This window comes from Dermacentor andersoni, chromosome 6, assembly GCF_023375885.2.
Source record: "Dermacentor andersoni chromosome 6, qqDerAnde1_hic_scaffold, whole genome shotgun sequence".
Classification (NCBI taxonomy): Eukaryota; Metazoa; Arthropoda; class Arachnida; order Ixodida; family Ixodidae; genus Dermacentor; species Dermacentor andersoni.
This window is the reverse complement of record NC_092819.1, coordinates 72,245,952-72,264,709: the sequence shown is the minus strand read 5'-3', so window position 1 is coordinate 72,264,709 and position 18,758 is coordinate 72,245,952. Positions and strand designations below refer to the sequence as shown.

Below are 18,758 nucleotides of genomic sequence, written 5' to 3'. Positions count from 1 at the left end.
TCTCAACCATCTACCGCGCAATGACCATCGTAATCAGCAGCAGCCTATTTGACGTTCACTCTAGAACCAAAGCCTCTCCCAGTCATCTCCAAATACCAACAGCTGCGTCACCCAGCATAGTAATATGTATGCAAATTTTCCAATCTATCAAACCGTGTTATCTGCCACCGTCGTCGGCTGCTTTTTGCTATTTCAGAAACTAAGTTTTTTACTCTACTGGACCATACTTACTTTATAGAGGCCATAAATGACTCCCTAGACTCATTTGCTTTTAATGTCAACTAAAGCATGGCCTCTACAAAAGCCCCCTCTTTCACCCACACCGTCATAGTCCCAACTAACGTAACACGGACCAATTTCTACGTCATAACTCGTTGCGCCGTCCTAAACTACGTGAGTTTCTTTGTTGTCCTGCAAATTTCTGTCCAACGTAAACAGGGTACTTTGCTACAAAATACAGATTTTTTTGTTTAGAACACGTATAAGTTCCTATAGGCAATACCGACGTACTTTGCGGCTGGTAACGTGTGCTTGGAATGTACACGCACACACGCGCGCGCGCACACACACACACACACACACGCACGCACACGCACACACACACACACACACACACACACACACACGTATGCACACGCACACACACGCACACACACACGCACACGCACACGCACACACACGCACACACACACACACACACACACACACACACGTATGCACACGCACACACACGCACACAAACGCGCGCGCGCACGCACGCAGACACACACAAACGCGCACGCACACACGCACGCACATAAAAAAATCTTTTTTTTCCTTACTGCCTTGGTGACAGTCACTTAAATGAGAAATCTGGAGGCAGGGACTTTTTATTGAACACTATTCTTTAAGTAGAAAAGATCATTTCTTATTCGATATATTGAACACGTTATATTGAATTTCCAAGATTAACGGCGGCAATATGGAAAGCGAATGCGCCCTGCTGTTCCGTCTGATGGAAACGCCCCGTACATAAGTGTCCGACGATGTTTCAATGATGACATCTCACAGCAAATCCAAGCACACCATGTGCCGCACATACATCACCGGCAAACCGCGCGGCATCGGTACCTGCCGCCTCCAATTTCATGGGGTGTTTCCTTTTGACTCGATAGTGGGGCGGCCCTTTCTGTGCTCCCGGTACGTTCGATTCCGTTACTTCCGGATTTATTGTTAACATTTGATTATTATTATCTCCAATTATGGGCTAGTTTCCAGTTTACAAAAGAAAAAAGGGGAAGCTGCCATAAAGTGTGACTGACTCCAAATTTGCCATTATGAGAGACTGCTCCCAAGGCACTGATAGAAAAAGTGAATCGTTGCTTTTTGTATACTTAGTCTTGTGACAATTGCGTTTACGTATGCATTCCTTTTCAAATAACTTCTATGCATAACCGCCACGTTCTCTGCTCGTAGAGCTTTTTATAAATATATATGTATGGCCTAAAAATATCCTGTATGTTCCATCGGTAGAACGCATTGATCGTACACTTTTCGTGGATTCCGGTAAGCTGCTGGTCCTGCCATGGAAGGGGCTGCTTTTTGCTTTCTTACAGCCCATTTACCTAAGACATGCCAACTCTATCACACATTCCAGATTTTGTTTTTCGTTTGTCAAATTCTCAGCGCTGGTCCGGCTGCGCGGTCTCCTACACATGCCGCAGCCTGGCGGTCTTCCACTTCCAGTGTCGCTGCGGCTACTTCCGGAGAAAACGGATCCCCGGATTGTCCTGCGGGAGATAGCTAAGGCCGGGGAGAGCAACATCCTTCTCGACGTGGCTACGCACAGGCTTGGTGATCTGTTAAGACATGTAGGGAAACCTATTCATGTTTTTTATAGAAACTTATTGGTGTGAGATTAAACGCACCGGACATTTACAAATGAAATGACCCCATTCTGGCAAAGCATCAGGGTAGAAGCCAGAAGATTAAGACTGAAACGTTTTAAGGTGGTGGTTACATTGACTAGCAAAATAAAAGTGTAATTGTTCGAAATATACAGTTGCGAAGAATACTCCCTCCTCCAAACAAAACGCTTCCTTCTGTCGGACCCTGTTATGTCTCTTATTATAATATAATTTCTGCACGCATCATATTAGCTAGGGCTGTAGTTCGCACTCACTTTCTGTAACGTGCCGCAACTTCACAAAGTCATAAAGATGGAGCATGTATATGTTCGTAATTATAATCCCTTCGCAATGATTTGCTTATGCTACTTTAGGGAAATTATATGTAGAGTAAAATGTACGTACTTTTTTCATTTTAGTGCGCGTATTTCTTTTTGATTTCCGTATTAACATTAAGGTTGGAAATTTTCCTTATATTTACGTGCATTAAGTCCCATGTATTTATGAGCAAAGTTGGAGTGTGGCTTATAATGGTATACTTTGAACCAATTGCGCGCACAATTTACAACAATATTCATAGTGGACTTACAAACTTGTTTTCGTTATTATCTTTCTTGAAAACAGAAATTCTGAGTATTAACGATGCGCTAACCTATTTTCAGGCCCAAAGAATTGGAATCGTCAACGAGTATCACAACTTCATTGTCACCACACTGGTAAGCTCGAACGCCAGTGCATTGGTTGGGATGGTGTCGACCTCCGTGTTAAGCACTTCCAGATGTGTTTGCATTTATAAACGTTTCCGCTTTCAGTAGCGACACATTTTAAACGCATGTTTCATTTTTTTCATGTAGATTTCGTTTTCAAGCACCAAGTCCTTCCTTTGAAAAAATACAGCTGTCCGCCTATGAGGGGCCTAGAAGGTTTCTTTCAAGTTACAGTTCGAGAGTAGATCCTCAGAGAATTTCATATTTTCTATTCTAATGTAACTGGCGAGTTTCTTTACACACGCAGACATTCTTATTGCAAGACATAGTGTTTTCTCTCTCAACGCAGTATCCACACTGGCTGCAGCGATGCAAGTTTCTGACTACGCTCGTTGCCCACCACAGCCCTTCTTATTTGACTCAAATGGTCTCCGTAGACGCTCGCTTTTGCCTGAGGGGCATCTAGTGTTGCCGATCTACACTCTAAAAAAAAGTTGACCCCCTTTGGGGCTTATCTTGTCTCCAAACAACAATCGTCATCTGCCTTGCTTGCGTTTCCTCTCTTGAAAACTCGGCGCTCGCTACTTTCCTGTCGAGAATGCTGTGCCATGCTGATAACGCGCAAGCCGTTCGTGACTAGGAAGTACCCAGCTCACAGCGTTAAAGAAACAAAATGCGGGCAAGACAGATGACGATTATTGTTTGGGGACAAAACAAAACCCGAAAGGTGTAAACTTTCTTTAGAGTGTGATTTCGCTCTTGCTACCGGCTCTGCGTCGTGACAGCTGGAAATAAGCATTAAAATTAACCTTCGCTTTGCCTTGTACATACATACATACATACATACATACATACATACATACATACATACATACATACATACATACATACATACATACATACATACATACATACATACATACATACATACATACATACATACATACATACATACAAAAATAAACACCTGGCGCTGTTCTGCATGTGCCTACCTAGTAGAAATGTGCATTTCGTCTGCTGCTGAACTGCTGATTGGCTGGGGGCACGAGCTCCTTGTGACGCATTCCCTGCCCAGCCAATCAGAACTCCAGCAGCATACGAAATAGACATGTCCACTAGGTGGACATTTGCAGAATACCCCCCGCCCTCCCTTTCTCGAGTGTTAGTTTGGGCGTTATTACACCTCCGCAATCACAAGCAGTACCATTTAGCAGGCTCGAACATATCCTCTTTAACAACTTATCTACTTGATATATATTTGTTTGGGCGCGGCAGCCGCAAACTGAAATTCAATTAATAAACTAACCTACGCAACTTAAGAGGGGCATTGAATTAGGCGTATATAACTCCGGTGACACCGTTCCTAATCACTTAATTATTTAGGCAATCTGAACAAACCGTTACATACGGGCCTTATGGTAAATCCGAAGGTATTAACCGAAAATGATAGCGGTACAAAGACGCAAGAACACCCTGAGCACTTGACACTGCGTGACTGAATGGGTTGGTCAAGCTTAAGAATGGTACGAGGGTTTCTAAAGCAGTCAGAAAAATGTTTTTTTTGTTTAAATCATAATTCGGCACAAAAGGCGGATGCTCATTCGTACTCACTCTCCGATATATTCACAGGCTCTCTACTCATTCACGCTCACGTGTGCTCGCACTTGTCCATCTGCTCGCTCATGCTCATAATGCCTTCCATTAGCACTCACCTGCGCCCACACAGGCTCATACTCACATCCAGTTCCACTCACCGGCACTCACATACACACGCCCACTCACACTCGTCACGTTCGTATGCTCACGCGACTTAAAACCACGGTCGCCGACTTTCGTACTAACGAGAACCGCTCCTCACTCCTGCTCCCTACGCACACTCGTTTATACTGTCGCCCACTGATGCCTTTATTCACTCACTGATGCTCTATGCCAAGCCTGTGTAGTGATTTCAAAGCAAGCATGAGTGAGAGGAGGGGGATGTTCATGAGTGAGTTTGCCCACTGGTTGTTTATGTATATTTTTATGTATTTATTTATGTATTTTTCTTCAATTTCACCAAGAACAGCTTTACGCTTTAATATTGGTGCACTTAATGGTGTTACATAAAGAACATGAAACTGAATAACAAAACAGGATATCTCAAACAACAGTGGTACAAAGTGCAACAAAAAATTGAATTCTTCAGAGACAGAAGCCAGATAATGAGCAAGTAGTAGAACTCAATATATCAAGACCATCACGCAAGTTATTTAGTTGTGTTACAAGACGTGTTATAGCGTTCAAGGTGCAAGAGCAATTCACGTAGGAAATGCCAGGAATACGCAGGTTAGGGCGAGGCGCGCAGAACGTTACAGCTGACAATAACCACGGACAGGGGAAGTGGTTATGAATTAGTTTATACAAAAACAAGCAATCACGGTAATTCCGCTTTATTTCTAGAGGTCTAATATTAAACATGCGCAGTACATGCCCATAGGCATAAGACACACGGCGTCCGAGAAATCGATCGTACAAGATACGAATGAAACGTCGCTGAACACATTCAATTTTCACAACATTGGTCATATAATACAGTTCCACACAGTTTATAAGTATCTGAATACCATTTTACCAATCAACTGCACAATTGGCATATCTTGAGAGTCATTTTACTGCGACTGATTATGATTGCAATCAGTGCAGTGTCAACATCACACTGAAATATTGTAGTATTCTGCCGTAGGTGTTCGCAACATCATTGATATAACTGCTAGAAAAGGGCACCAGAAGCGACTTTTGTTGTTAACCATATCTAACTGGTACACATTCACTCTACGTGTTATCTGAGCGACTACTTGTGTACAGTTAGGAAAGTTATTGCAAAATATAGTATCAATAAGGAACTCGGAGTCTAATATTCTCTAGTTTGTGCAAAGTGACGGTATGTTATGTAATTTCAAAAGTTATTGTCGAATCAAGGAAAAGTTCAAGCACAGTATTATTTTGCTCGCGTTAAACTGATTTCTCAATTTATTATATGTATTCACGAGATATGTAGAAATTTATTGCGGAGCAGTCAAAGTTTTTGAATAACGTTTTCACTCACTCACTCAAAGTTTTTGAATAACCCAACTATGTTTCTGTCCTCTATGATGAGTCCCATTTGGCTTACATTATTTCGTGTAGACGGAGCAGGCTTGACCCATAAAGCTGAAAAATGATGTCCCGCCACATTTTCGTGCATTACTGTTGCGAATGTTCAAAGTATAAGCACCTAGATGCTATATGACGAATACAGGACCACGTGAGCCTCGAGGCTACATTTTTCTCACGAGTAAAATTATGTTAGATAATATGCCTTCCGTTTAATTTCAAGTGTATATAATTGGCACGTGATCCCAGGAAAACCACTAAATTTGCATACTTTAGATGGAGTGACAAAGCTTTCCCGGGAAGAACTCGACGCAGCCTGACAGATTTAGCCATGCCTATATGTAAAAGAAAACGTGGACGAAATACTGTCGCCAAGTTGTGAGCGAGCCGTCAATCGAATATTCCGCATAAGCAGGACTTTAGCGCACAATTCCGAGTAGTCTGTCTGAAAAAGAGATTTAAAAAATCTTCGTTCGTTGACGATGCGAAGAGAGAAAAAAATAGGAAAATGATTTTTCGCTGGTTTTTCATTTGCAACGCTATAAGGGATGGTGATGGAACTGCGCAGGACTTGCACACGGTGGACCTTTCGGATCTGCAGAACTCGGGAACCAACTTGACCGGTTTCCTGCTTCTGAAGAGAGAGCTGTGGGAGCAGGACATCGGTGCTGTACGCGAGAAGTACACTCAAACTGGCGTGTACCCATTGTTTCTCGCTCATCGAGCCTCCTGGAAGCAATTAAGGGTGAGTTCTTAAAGCCGCCTATGTTGTCTTAAATAGGGCTTGCTGAATCGTTGGCACATTCAGAAGGTTAAAATCAAAGGTGCCAACTTTGCTAATAGTATTCTGCATATAGTGGTCTCATTAGTTTTTCCTTTTTCATTCGTGTTTGTGGAATCAGTACATTATATATATATATATATATATATATATATATATATATATATATATATATATATATATATATATATATATATATATATATATATATATATATATATATATATATATATAAAGCAATGCAATAGTGGTCTCATGAAAAAACTGAGATCTTGAGGGTATGGGCGTACATAGGCGATAGCAAAAATTAGTACGGACTGCGTTAGTCATTGATGAAACGGATAAGAACCGAATTTTAGAAGTGAAACACTGAAAAACAGCACAGCGTATACTTCATGTACCGCTTTGTAGTGTTCAGTGCTAATGTGGCCAGTTTTATTAGGCGGGTATCGAAAGCGTAGTGCATTGGCGCTTTTTCTTTGGCCCTCATCGTACTGGCATGAAACAGGCAATGAGCTAGCGCTATAATTATAGGGCTAGAAGCAAATGGTGAGCAATCAGATACTAGAAACATGTGCGAGGTAAACCAATTGCAAATGGCAAGTGCACGCATGCTATGCGCACTTCGTCAGCGGTGCACTACTTCGTAAACCCCGTGTTTTCGTCCAGACAGACGCGGCTCTCACTCAAGACGCGCTGAACATACTCGTGCGAGCCATCCAGAGCCTAGCCAAGGCCGGTACGCTAGACACGCCACCCAGAGTGAGCTGCCGTGCCAACTCCGCGCCGGGCAACTGGCCGCCGTCCGACGTGCTCGTCGATGCTGTTAAGAAGGTAAGCTACAACCGGCCCCAATGTTCTTGTCATGAACAGTGGCTATTAGCGAATGTAGCCGCGCTCACTGAAGGAGATAACAGCGGTGCAGACTTGTCTGATAAGGACACCCCTCTGCAAAACTGCTGATCCTAGAATGTTTGATGTGGCATTAAAACTTGGTACGCCAAACAATTCCAGCTTTCTTTCTATATGTACATTAGGCAGGGATAACATGCGCTTAATATGATACCATAACGATCCAATGCTGCAACATGTGCTTAGTAGCCACACCTAAGAGTGTGACAGGGATGGTTTCGGTCCATTAAAGGGTCGATTCCATCTTTTTAGAGCCCATGCATCCTCATTAGATCCAAAAATAAGAGTGCATGAAAACATCTTCTATACGCCAGGTGTATTCTCCGCTTGCAGCGATGCTTGGGATACGGACAGTCGCACAGATCAGTGCCTGTGCACTTTCGCAACGATGCCAATATTGCTGCTTTCAGTGCTGCAGTGGGGATCATGTGCTTTTGAAAGACTCATTGTACGCTTGTACAGAGTTGCTTGTGTTCCTGTCCCTCGGAATCTTTCATTGGATTCGTTGCGACCAATTCCTGCCGCTGTGCACTTGCAATCATGAAAAGCAGACTGAGACGTGATCTTTTCTAAACCGAGTCAGGCACATTCACAACCCCGTCACATCAGTTCCTCACTATTTGAAGCGTTCTGTGCGCATTTACTCTAGTGGTGAAATAATTATTCCAGCCTCTGGTTGTCCTCGGCGCTAGCAAGCGTACCAACTTTTCTACATATATTTTTTAAACACTCAAACTAGACATCGGTCTGCGCGTATAGGAACTTGTCTCCTGTCACCTATCTGGTCGGCGTAGTCTGCAAAAATAAACCAATTGCTTCTCTCAGTGGACCTTTATCCTTTCCACGACGTTATACGACGCGACGACACGTCGGTATTGGAATTCGTGTGTATTCGCTAGGATGTACCCTGAGGTCCTTGCACATTAGCGCGCAATCACTATATCATTGCGCAATGCTATCAGGTTGAGTAGACAAACGTTTTGTGTTTTTAACCAGGAATAGAAGCGCACTACTGTGAGGGAACTATAGGTCGAGAAAATTTCACTGAGCTTACCATGCAATGTCATCCACTCAGGGTAAGCCATGCTGCCAGCCTGCTTGACCAAGAAAGCAAGTGGATGGAAAGCACAACGCCAAAGGAGTAGCCTGCATTGAAGTGTTGGATTGTAACTTAATAGAAAAACATTGTGCATGCACTATCGAGTGTAAATGTGGGGTAAAATTATAGGCGAAAAATTTAATTCTTTGGCCATCTAGAAAATGCTCGGACCGACATTACAGATGGTACATGTCTCAGCAAAGGAAAGAAATAAATCTTGCCATGGCAGCACGTCTCTCGAATCGATATAGTATGCGGATATTGGTCAATGAGGCTCTACGGAACGTTCTCTTCATTATTACATGACTCTAACAATAACAACTATTTTAACTTTTTAGGTTTTCTTATCTTGTTGCTCAGTTTGTCCAGTTGGCGCCGTTCGCAGGCACAGAGCTTTGCTGCGCGCCTGGAGGTGATTCCATTGGCTGAAGCGCACGCTGTGATACATCCGCTTCCACCAATAAGAGATGACAGTTTGATCACAATGATGTAAAGCTTCGTTAACTGGTTCCCTGTAGCAGCACCATATGCTGTTGCCCTCTGTGAATACGGCTGGTAAATCCCACCAATTGCGCCTATCATCCTTTCACCGACTTCATTCCTTCTTTTTCATTCCAACGAAATCATGCTGTTGTAATTCAATTGTGAATACTGTCATCGTTTCGTCGTTGTATTAAAGTCGTCGTCATGAATTTCTTACATATCTTCGCCGAGATGCCGTTATGGTCATTCCATCACCGTCATTACAACTTCACCACTCGAATCTCGCCATGCTGTCGTCGTCACGTTATCCTCCACATAATGTAGTCGTCGAGTTATCTTCATTACGCAGTTGTCGCGGCATCATCGCCATCCCATGTCCTTATGCCATCTTCGTCACGCTATGCTCGGTATACCATCATCATAAATTCAGAACTGGCATTGTACTGATGTCATCTACTCTTGATTCGATTCTTATCATGTCGTCTCCATCAAGCTTTCAGCATCATGCAGTCGCCATCATGCACTCTTCGTCATCCCTTTGTCCTTGCGCCGTCGTCGCCACGCTATAGTCATTCTACCACTGTCATCAGTTCAGAATTGTCATTGCACCGCCCATCTGCGGTCGTACTTATACAGCTGTCGTCACGCCATCTCATGTCGCCATCTTCATATAGCTGCCGTCATACAGTCATTGTTTCGCCATCACTGGCCCACATTCGTTGTCATCTCCTTTGTTTCATGGCATCGTCGTCACGCGGTCTTCGTTATACCAGTGGCTTCATTAGAAAGTCTCATTGTCGCCATACAGTCATAGTGATACAGCATTAGGCTGCGCCAGTCTATGCAAAGAAAGCCGGCAAAAACTCGAACATCGGAGAGGAGCGTAACAGTTTAGACAGCAAGGTTAAAGAAGCATCCTTTATACGGACACGTCATAGACGAGGCAGGGCCTTCAAATGCCCAAATGATTCTGTGAGTACGACGCGGGTAACGAAAACGATAAGCCCGCACCACAACTAACGCTTAAACATTTCTTTTACACGCTTGTTACCGTGCTGTGAGTTAGTATTAAACCGAAGCTTTCTTTGCCTCTTCTCCCGACTTTCCGTGCCCTGCTGCTGCGATAGTCTGTTGCGCGTGCCGCTGGGTTTCCTGCAATACCACCAGATGGCACGCGCCTCCACGCATCCCGGCCGGCACCGCCGCATTGCACAGTTTGTGCGTACGGCACATGCTGTGCTTCCTCTCCTATGCGACAAAAATGCAGGTGCTGGGCTGTGGAAGTCGCGCGGGCGGTGGAGGGTTGCGATAGTGCAAACATTACCATCGTCCATAGCCTGAAGAAAGCGCTCGGCGCTGGTGTCTCAACAGCGTGCTGATCACGCTGTTGAGACGCAGAAGGAGGTGCAGAAGGAGCACGTAAACAGGCGCCAGAAAAAATGCCTGCAAAGCGTGCACTCAGCGCCGAGGACAGTTGCATTTCAACATGACCAAGGGCATTAATTAGACATTTACCACGAAACAAACCCACCCATTCATCAGCGCCTATCCGGAAGTCAATGCAATGTTGACGGCGACTGTTCACAGGCCAACAAAAGACCTCTCTGCCTGGACCGGACGACCTGAACTAATTGATGAATAGGGCCATCGTCGAATACTACCGCGGGAATGGTTTCGACCTCGGATGATCAGGTTGCTAAATATGCGGGGGCAAAGGTACAATTTCGGAGGCGCTATTTGGCGGAATGGTGTGATATTATGGGCGGGATATTGCGACCGATTCGACGGTTGTTATTGGTCGCGGTACAGTCATCAGATTGCCTAGTATAGTTGCCTAGGGACGACGATGGTATTAAACGCGGCGACTTTTCGTGCAGTGTGCTGGTGCTGACATGTCCTAATGTGAACTCGGACATTTAATATGCTCCTGCATGGAGTGGGCTTCCATATCTGGAGGCAGTGTGAATGGTGTAAAATAAACCCTTTTTCCTTCATTCCTAACACCGGACGTACTGGTCAAAGGGCTTGGTAGATTGCTGGTCCGAACCCCACCTCGAGTCATAACAACACCCAGGCCCGAAAAAAGCGTCACACGGAGCAGGAGCATCTTCGCTACGCAGCGAAACACGGTCCATACAGTGAATATTTTTATACAATGTATATATACAAATATAGTAATTCAATTACGTACAGGCCCATAACTCAAGTAAAATTTAACGCTTCTGCCACGATCCGATGTGCCATGTGAGGCAATGCTAATGCTCAACCCTCTCGTACAACCTAACATCAACTCACCAGTCTTGTATTGGACTAAACGCTGAAGTAATTACACATTCTATCAAAGCAAACGGCATAAAGCTTAGCTTACACCGATTCCCACCATGCGTGGGACCACCGACTTTTCGGGTAATTGTATTTAGGCAGAGGTTGGTGCATCTGTTTGGCGCCGGCTGCTCTTCTGTGAGAGGTAGTTTTGCTCATAATTTTTATACCAAAAAAGACAGCTGAGAAAAAAAAAGCACAGGAACCTTCGCGCGCACAAGTTTGCATAGAAGAGCATGAATGTGCATACTACATTAAGTTTCACACAAGAATCATGTTCGCGAAATATGAATGTTCTTGCGTGCTTCCCATTGAGGTCTACCTTAAGTGAAACATTCCGAGCACAACACTCGCGCACCCGAGCGCAAAAATCAGACATGACAGTACAAGCAAACATTTCAAAAACAATCTCTCTTATTTAAAAAAGAAGCATCAATACCCTCAAAAATATGAACCAACAGATGGAAGGAATCGCTATGATTTTGTAGCTTTTTGGCATTCATGATTCACCTAATAATGGAGCTATGGGGGGTACAGCGATTTGTTGCACGTTTTAGGGATCCACATTTTTCTTAATTATAGTCGTCAACTATCCAAAGACTGCAGCGCCACCAAAATGCCTCTTAAGGGAGACGTCAGAATTTATGTCTTTGTGCTTCCATGCAGGATTTGCATAGCAACCTGTATGGCTCTCAAAGAGTATAGGCTACTCTATCCTACGTGCTACGCCGCAGTCAGCAGTTTATTGTGACTGTTGAACTTCACTGAAGGCAGAGTAAGGCTCCGAACACGGTGGCAAGGTAAACTGGTCTATTTTTATATATATGGCACACGACCTCAGTAAAAAGTAGAAGCAGTGTATTTTACAGTGCGGAGACACCTTACACATTACGCTTACCTCATGATACACTTACACAGCTTGTCTTCATTCATGCAAGGAATCGGTTCAAACTGCGGAAAGAAAAATTGCAGTTAGCGCGTAAGAAGAAATTGTTTTGCACTTGCATCTGTTTATCTCACGACTAACAATTCTCTGTAGTTAAAGCAGTTATCGTACATCTATTTGCTTCCTCTCTTGGCTTCAGCACCCTCTTTAACCAAACTGGAGTTGGCGCACACTTAAGGCGTTTCCGCAAAATAAACAACCCCTTGAAAAAGGAAACAATACATATAAAGCATAGGTTGAACGTGCTTCCACAGCTTCAGGAGGTGCTTGTGTAGCTCAGTGGGGGAAGCCACCAGGAGGGTACATAATATAAACAGAACACTGGATAGCCGCGCTAGAACACAAGACTGGATAATAGACAGCTCTGTAAAATCAGCAGGCTGTGTCCGCTTCAGCGATAACGCACAGTTGAATTTTGCGAGTGTAAGGACACCACGCTAATTTCCCGGCATTGTGAACGAGCTCCGAATTGATCATTACACTAAGCGGGCGCAGGGACAGCCGGTAACCCGATAACCAAACTGATTTCCATTACAATACATGATCAAAGTTTGTTTTGACGCGGCGGCGAATCGCATTCACCGACCAGCATATTAAGCAGGATAAACAGAGACAGCGAGTGGAGATAATCCTATACAGGCGCCCTAATAAGCAACCCGTAACTTTTCCTCCGCGCCTAAGTCGCACGAGCAATTAACGATGGCGTGTACGCGGAACCAACTAACGATGTTATCTCAAGCTACAGCGGCGTTTGGGGAAGCAACACAAGGTAGTGTGTGCGTTCACGAGTACTCCGACGGCACAGAAACGCTTCCGGAGTGGAGCAATTCGGTTAATTTTATGCTGCCTGTTTTTCAGAGGAAATGTTCACGAACCGGCATATTTTAAGCCCGCGCAAAGGTGATTAGGCAAAGTGATCTGTATACATTAATGCTCATCAGCGATAATAAGACGACATTGATGACATGAAACAGCTTTTATGTTAAATACAGCATGCAAATGTGGAAGCTCAATGGAAATTCGTAGCCCCATAATACATAGAGAAAACATTTCGTGGGAACTTCCACATGGGATGTATGCAGTAAGCGCCCTCGTTTCCGTCTTAGGCCAGTGTGGCCATAATGAAATTTGGCTTATCGGTTCCTACCGCGTGAGAGACTGTTAACCGTATGCATCCGCCAACTTAAAAGGAGGCCAACAGAGGTTGGTGATTTCGCTATCATTCTCACTTTCGGGACAGGCACGCTTTTCGGGCCTGACTGGACCCGTTTGGCTCGATGGTACGGGCCACCGAAGAAACTTGTCCCTTCACGTGGTGCAACTGAAGCGTGTGGGGCTGACGTCGGTAAGTTTGATGCTCATCTTCGAACACTGACATGGCTGGTTTTAGATAGTGTAGGCCAACGACGTGCACGGGTTGTCGTTGTCATAATTGAATACAAGTGTGCCCGCAATTCGCTTTTACCAGAGGAAAGTATGAGGCTGTCCCAGCTGAATTTAGCGAGAGCTTAAAAATATGCGAATGCCACGTAGCTTGACAGAACAAAGGTAGTGTTGTTTTCAGTCGCTTGGAAATACTCAAGCTATTTCATTTTCATTCATGCCTAATTAGACAATTAGTCATAATTAGTTAATCAACTTTTCAAATATTATAGGTACATGAAAAGCATCAATGAGAAATTTGTAGAGCAACATGAAAAACACTCGATACAGCTTTCTGTTGCTCAGTACGTGCTACATAAAAGTGTTTTTCCGAGCATGCAAGAAGCACAAGAATGCACGCAAAATTGCCTTGCGACAGGCCGCTCGAGCGTAAGCTAAGTGTAAGCTAAGAGCAAGAATAAGTGCGATTGTTATGCGTGTATCGGCGCAATATTCCGCTTGTATACGAGTACACTGATGTTGCGCGCTTTCCTAGAGGAATAATATCGTAAGACTGAAAAGCATGGGGGACGTTCCTTCATCTCATCAATATGTACCGTGATTTTTCTGGCAGTTGTCTGCGCCACTAGGACATGTAGGCAACAATCAGCTGCATTGTTTGACGGTGGGTCCTTTGTGTGTGTGTTAGGGTGTGTGTGTGTGTGTGTGTGTGTATGCGTGCTTGCATGTGCTCATGCACTTATCGGCCACTATAGCTTCTACGTCAATAGTAAGCAAAATCAACTACGTTTCCTCTACCGTTTTCCATTAGAAGCACGCGATCGCGACTTCGAAAGCCATCGCCGATTGAACACAAAAATAATTGACCGACGATTACGGTACTCCCTAATGCGAAATCTGAGCGCAGCTTTACTCGTGTTTCCAATTCGCGATATACTGGCTGGCGCGGACAATCTGTGTGGTAACAGGAAACATTGATTGCGCATTCTAGACAATCACATGTAAGAAGACAGGACAGGCGCAATGTGATTGTCTAGAAAGCGCAATCAATGTTTTCTATTACAATGAACCAACTTGCCCAATGTGATTGTCTAGAAAGCGCAATCAATGTTTCCTATTACAATGAACCAACTTGCCCATTGCGCCTGTCCTGTCTTCTTACATGTGATTGTCTAGAAAGCGCAATCAATGTTTCCTATTACAATGAACCAACTTGCCCATTGCGCCTGTCCTGTCTTCTTATTACATGTGATTGTCTAGAAAGCGCAATCAATGTTTCCTATTACAATGAACCAACTTGCCCAACAACGCATCCTGCTAATCTCTATGGTGGGGCACGTTGCACCGAGCCAAATGTGTCGCGACTGCCTCGCTAATCGGCAGATTGCGAGAGGCAGCACGTGGATGATGCGAAACTGCGATGCACAGTAGCCGCCACAGACAGACGTACGTTCATGCAGCGCTTTGTTACCGTACAGACGACGACGCTACTCTTGCGCCATCTTGTAGCCATAAGTCGTTTCAAAGCATGTATTTCGCGGCACTAAGCTTCTATTCTTACGCTTTCGCCATACACGCCTCCTCCACTTTCCGCCTCACGTGTTCACTGTAACCGCCTCCTCTGCTTTCGTCCTCCTGCTCTCTTCGCTATGCATGCTCCGCTGTGCTCTGAGTTAGCTCTTTCATCCCTCGCTCTGCTCATTCGCTTGGTTACGCCGACGACGCCGACGCCGAGGCACGTCGACGCTCAGCGCAGGAACGGGCGCTTAAGAGCTGTGCTGTAATGAAGATTTGAGAGCATCAGTCTCACTGTCCCAATGCGCTCCGCGTTCGCATACATCCTTATTAATCAACGCGAAAACTACGGAAGACACAGAGCTAGAAGGACACAAGATGAGCACTGTCTAACAGCGTTCGCTGCAGGAAGGGTCGCCTATGAGCTGTGCTCCAAAGAAACTGCGAAAGTAGCACCAAAGTGTGCATCAATTCTGTTGGACGCGACAGTGTGGGAAGGTACCTTGCTTGCTTACTGGATGCTTTGACTTGAAGTGTCTTTATTTGCGTGTATGTATTGCTTGTAGCTATGGGATTACTCTCTAACATGGCAAACCACTTCTGCAAGATACCGCACTTTTTGAAATGTACCCGAACATCAATATACTTTAGGTCTGTCTTCGATAAAACATCACTCTGGGGCTTGCTACCTAGAATATAAATGAAACCATACTGCTAGACACAATGCGTAAGTTGAAAATACTTTATTTGAAAGGGCGGGGGTTATTGTAGGATTCGGCATCATTGTAGGTTGGGTGCTCTGCACGTGTGATTATACGGCATGGCGACCTCATGCGAGCAAAGTGAATGAAGGGTTCGGTAGCAGACGACAGGTGGCATGCACCGCCCCTGCGTCGTTTCGCTTACGCGCTTGATTTTTGCCGCTTCATGTACGCGGCGCTGCCTGGAGCATGGTGGGTCCTCCTAACAGTGGACCCACCTGTATAGTTAAAATTTTTGCTAGACATATTCAAACATGCAGATCGAACGGGTTTTTCCATTGCATAACTCTTGAAGTGATGTACACACCTGCCTTTCGATATGGGATACGAAAGAAAGGCCCTATTAACCATGTGTACATTGTGGCAAGCCGGAATCTTCTGTTGATAATATCTTCATCAAGGGACTACAATTTGACAAACATGGACGGGCACATTGTGCCCCTCCTGGCATCCTAATTCGGCGTACCTGCCTGTAAAAGAATTGCTCGAACCACAGACCTCTTCCTGAAAAAAAAAGGAGAAACTGTTAGTCTTGCGCGATCTTTTATGTACAGAGTTGTCAGTTCCTTGCGAAGAATGCCATTCTTGTGACGTAACTTCTAGCTCCGGTAACCTCAAAACAATCTTCTCGTGTCATTTCGTTGAAATCACAATTTCGTTGATTTGGTGTGACGTCATTATATATATATATATATATATATATATATATATATATATATATATATATATATATATATATATATATATATATATATATATGTATATATATATATATATGTATATATATATATTATAATATGATGATAAGGTTGTCTGCCTTATTGACAGTTGATACTCCTTGCTGTGAACTTAACTGCTTCAGCATCAATAGAAACGACTCATGCTTGCCACAGGAAGCTTTTATTCTGAATTACCCGTTATACCTATATATTAGCAAATCGCTGCCGTGTTTTCAGTATACATTGAGTCTTTTATTTTAAGCGGTTGTGAAAGGTTTTGATCGCATAATTTTCGCACTGATGGTGCTCTGACGTCGAGCGTTCTTGTTTAAGTACAATTTTGGGATCGCGCACCTTGCAGTATAATAATTGATGAAGTTTCCCTGCATCGCCATCCGCCATTTCTCCCCTGAGGAATAAGCTGAATTGTCTCCTAAAAGTCAAGTTTAGTAGGCCTCGGTTGATTTCATTGCTTCAATTTACTGGTCAAATAACTTTAAAACTTTTATTTCTGACTGAAGCTATCGAAAACGATTGAAAAACGGCTAGATGACCCTTCCTGAATTTAAGCTTCATAGTGAGTTTTCTATGGTTGCGACGCAAAGAAAAAAATTTTTGTCTTGTGTTCCGTTCTGTTACTTAGTGGCGCATTCTCTGGCGTTATCAATTGATTTCGACATTGTGCAACGTGGTAATTGGGCAGGTAAAAAAAAGGTCCTCTGTGTTTTCACACTAACAAGGAATACATTTGCATGTTTTCATTGTTGTCGAATAAACAAAATTTTACTTACGTTAAATGCACAGATGAAGTAGGAATTCTCGTCATTGTTAATTTGTGCACGGTGATTTGTATTTTCCTTATACATATTTCATTAGGTCGGAACCTGGAGTGCATCGTCTGGGCTCAACATCACTCACGCAGAAAAGATGTTCCAAGAAGAAATACTCAATGTATTGAAGAAAAAGACCTTGAGAATTACGACAATATTGGTGAGCGGGTACTCTAACTTTTTAATAGTCAAGGCCAGATGTGCTCTCGAATTAATAATTATGGGTTGTCATAGTTGTATACCGATTTGCGAAGTCATGTCCTGCATGATGTATTGCCCGATCGCCTTATCAAAAGTTATGGAACCAGGCGGCACTGATATAACCTGGAAAATTAGGCAATCAGGCTCAAACAGCGGAATTAAACAGCGTAAACTGCTTAGCACTTCGCGTGTGGCAGGAAACAAAAGCGCATATAGGAATGTTTGATGTCTGATTTCTCTTGGTTTATTTGACCACCTTAGATTGTAATGAAACGCACTATAGTAGTGAGAATAATGGGATAAAGCTGTTTTTTCGCAGCTTGACTAGGCCCGCCAATTCCAGGCAGGGTCGGACACAGTGTCGCAGTAATGGTGAAGGTTCGGGAGGGGGGGGGTGATTGTCATAAGAAATATAATACCACGGGCAGAAGGAGGGGGGAGCCTCACAGCGCGCTCTATATGGGATCAGCGTAGAAGGGCCCGCATGTTACCGGGGAGAGGAATTCCGTCGACTATTCTCGTTAATTCAGTGCTCCCAGGTCACAAAGGGAAAAGCGAAAGAGACTGTGCAGAATAATTGTTGTACTGGATGAAATGACATGTGTAAGTAGGAATAGAAATGTTTCTTAGGTTTAATTTGAAAACCAAGCATCATAAATCATTCGAGACACACTTTCTTTCAAAACTTTCTTGTGTAAGAGACGCAAGATCTCAGGCGTTCGCAGTTACTGAAAAAAAAAACTAGGTAGACAATATTTCAACAGTTATCCTTATTCTATATTTTTAAGCACAAAACATATAACTGCAATGTTTCATCTGCCTGCCAAAGGATACATATTTTGAGCGGGACTGGGCTGTTTGATGACCTCAATGAAGCAACCCATTTTTGCACTGGTACTAACATTAAGAAAGAAGAGAACAACACTAAACACAGCCAGACCAGGAAAATAAGATAATGCGACTGGTCTTTCTGGCGCGAAAAAACAAACGAATCTCCGCAGAAGCATCGATGCTTCTATCTAGACCATTACATATTCTCTCAACATAGCACGGCGCAATGTTTGATTATTTTTTTCTTTTC

General features: G+C 43.7%; 1 protein-coding gene across 1 annotated transcript in view; it reads left to right on the top strand.

Moving 5' to 3' along the window:
• The window catches only part of LOC126522374 (glutamate receptor ionotropic, kainate 2-like), a 118,421-nt gene that overhangs the window by 90,218 nt on the left and 9,445 nt on the right, over positions 1-18,758 (top strand). The window contains exons 4-9 of the mRNA XM_050171112.3: positions 1,666-1,850; positions 2,549-2,602; positions 6,294-6,470; positions 7,176-7,340; positions 13,509-13,613; positions 17,523-17,636. Of these exons, the coding sequence (XP_050027069.1) occupies positions 1,666-1,850; positions 2,549-2,602; positions 6,294-6,470; positions 7,176-7,340; positions 13,509-13,613; positions 17,523-17,636 (800 nt within the window). The remainder of the gene's footprint in view (positions 1-1,665; positions 1,851-2,548; positions 2,603-6,293; positions 6,471-7,175; positions 7,341-13,508; positions 13,614-17,522; positions 17,637-18,758) is intronic.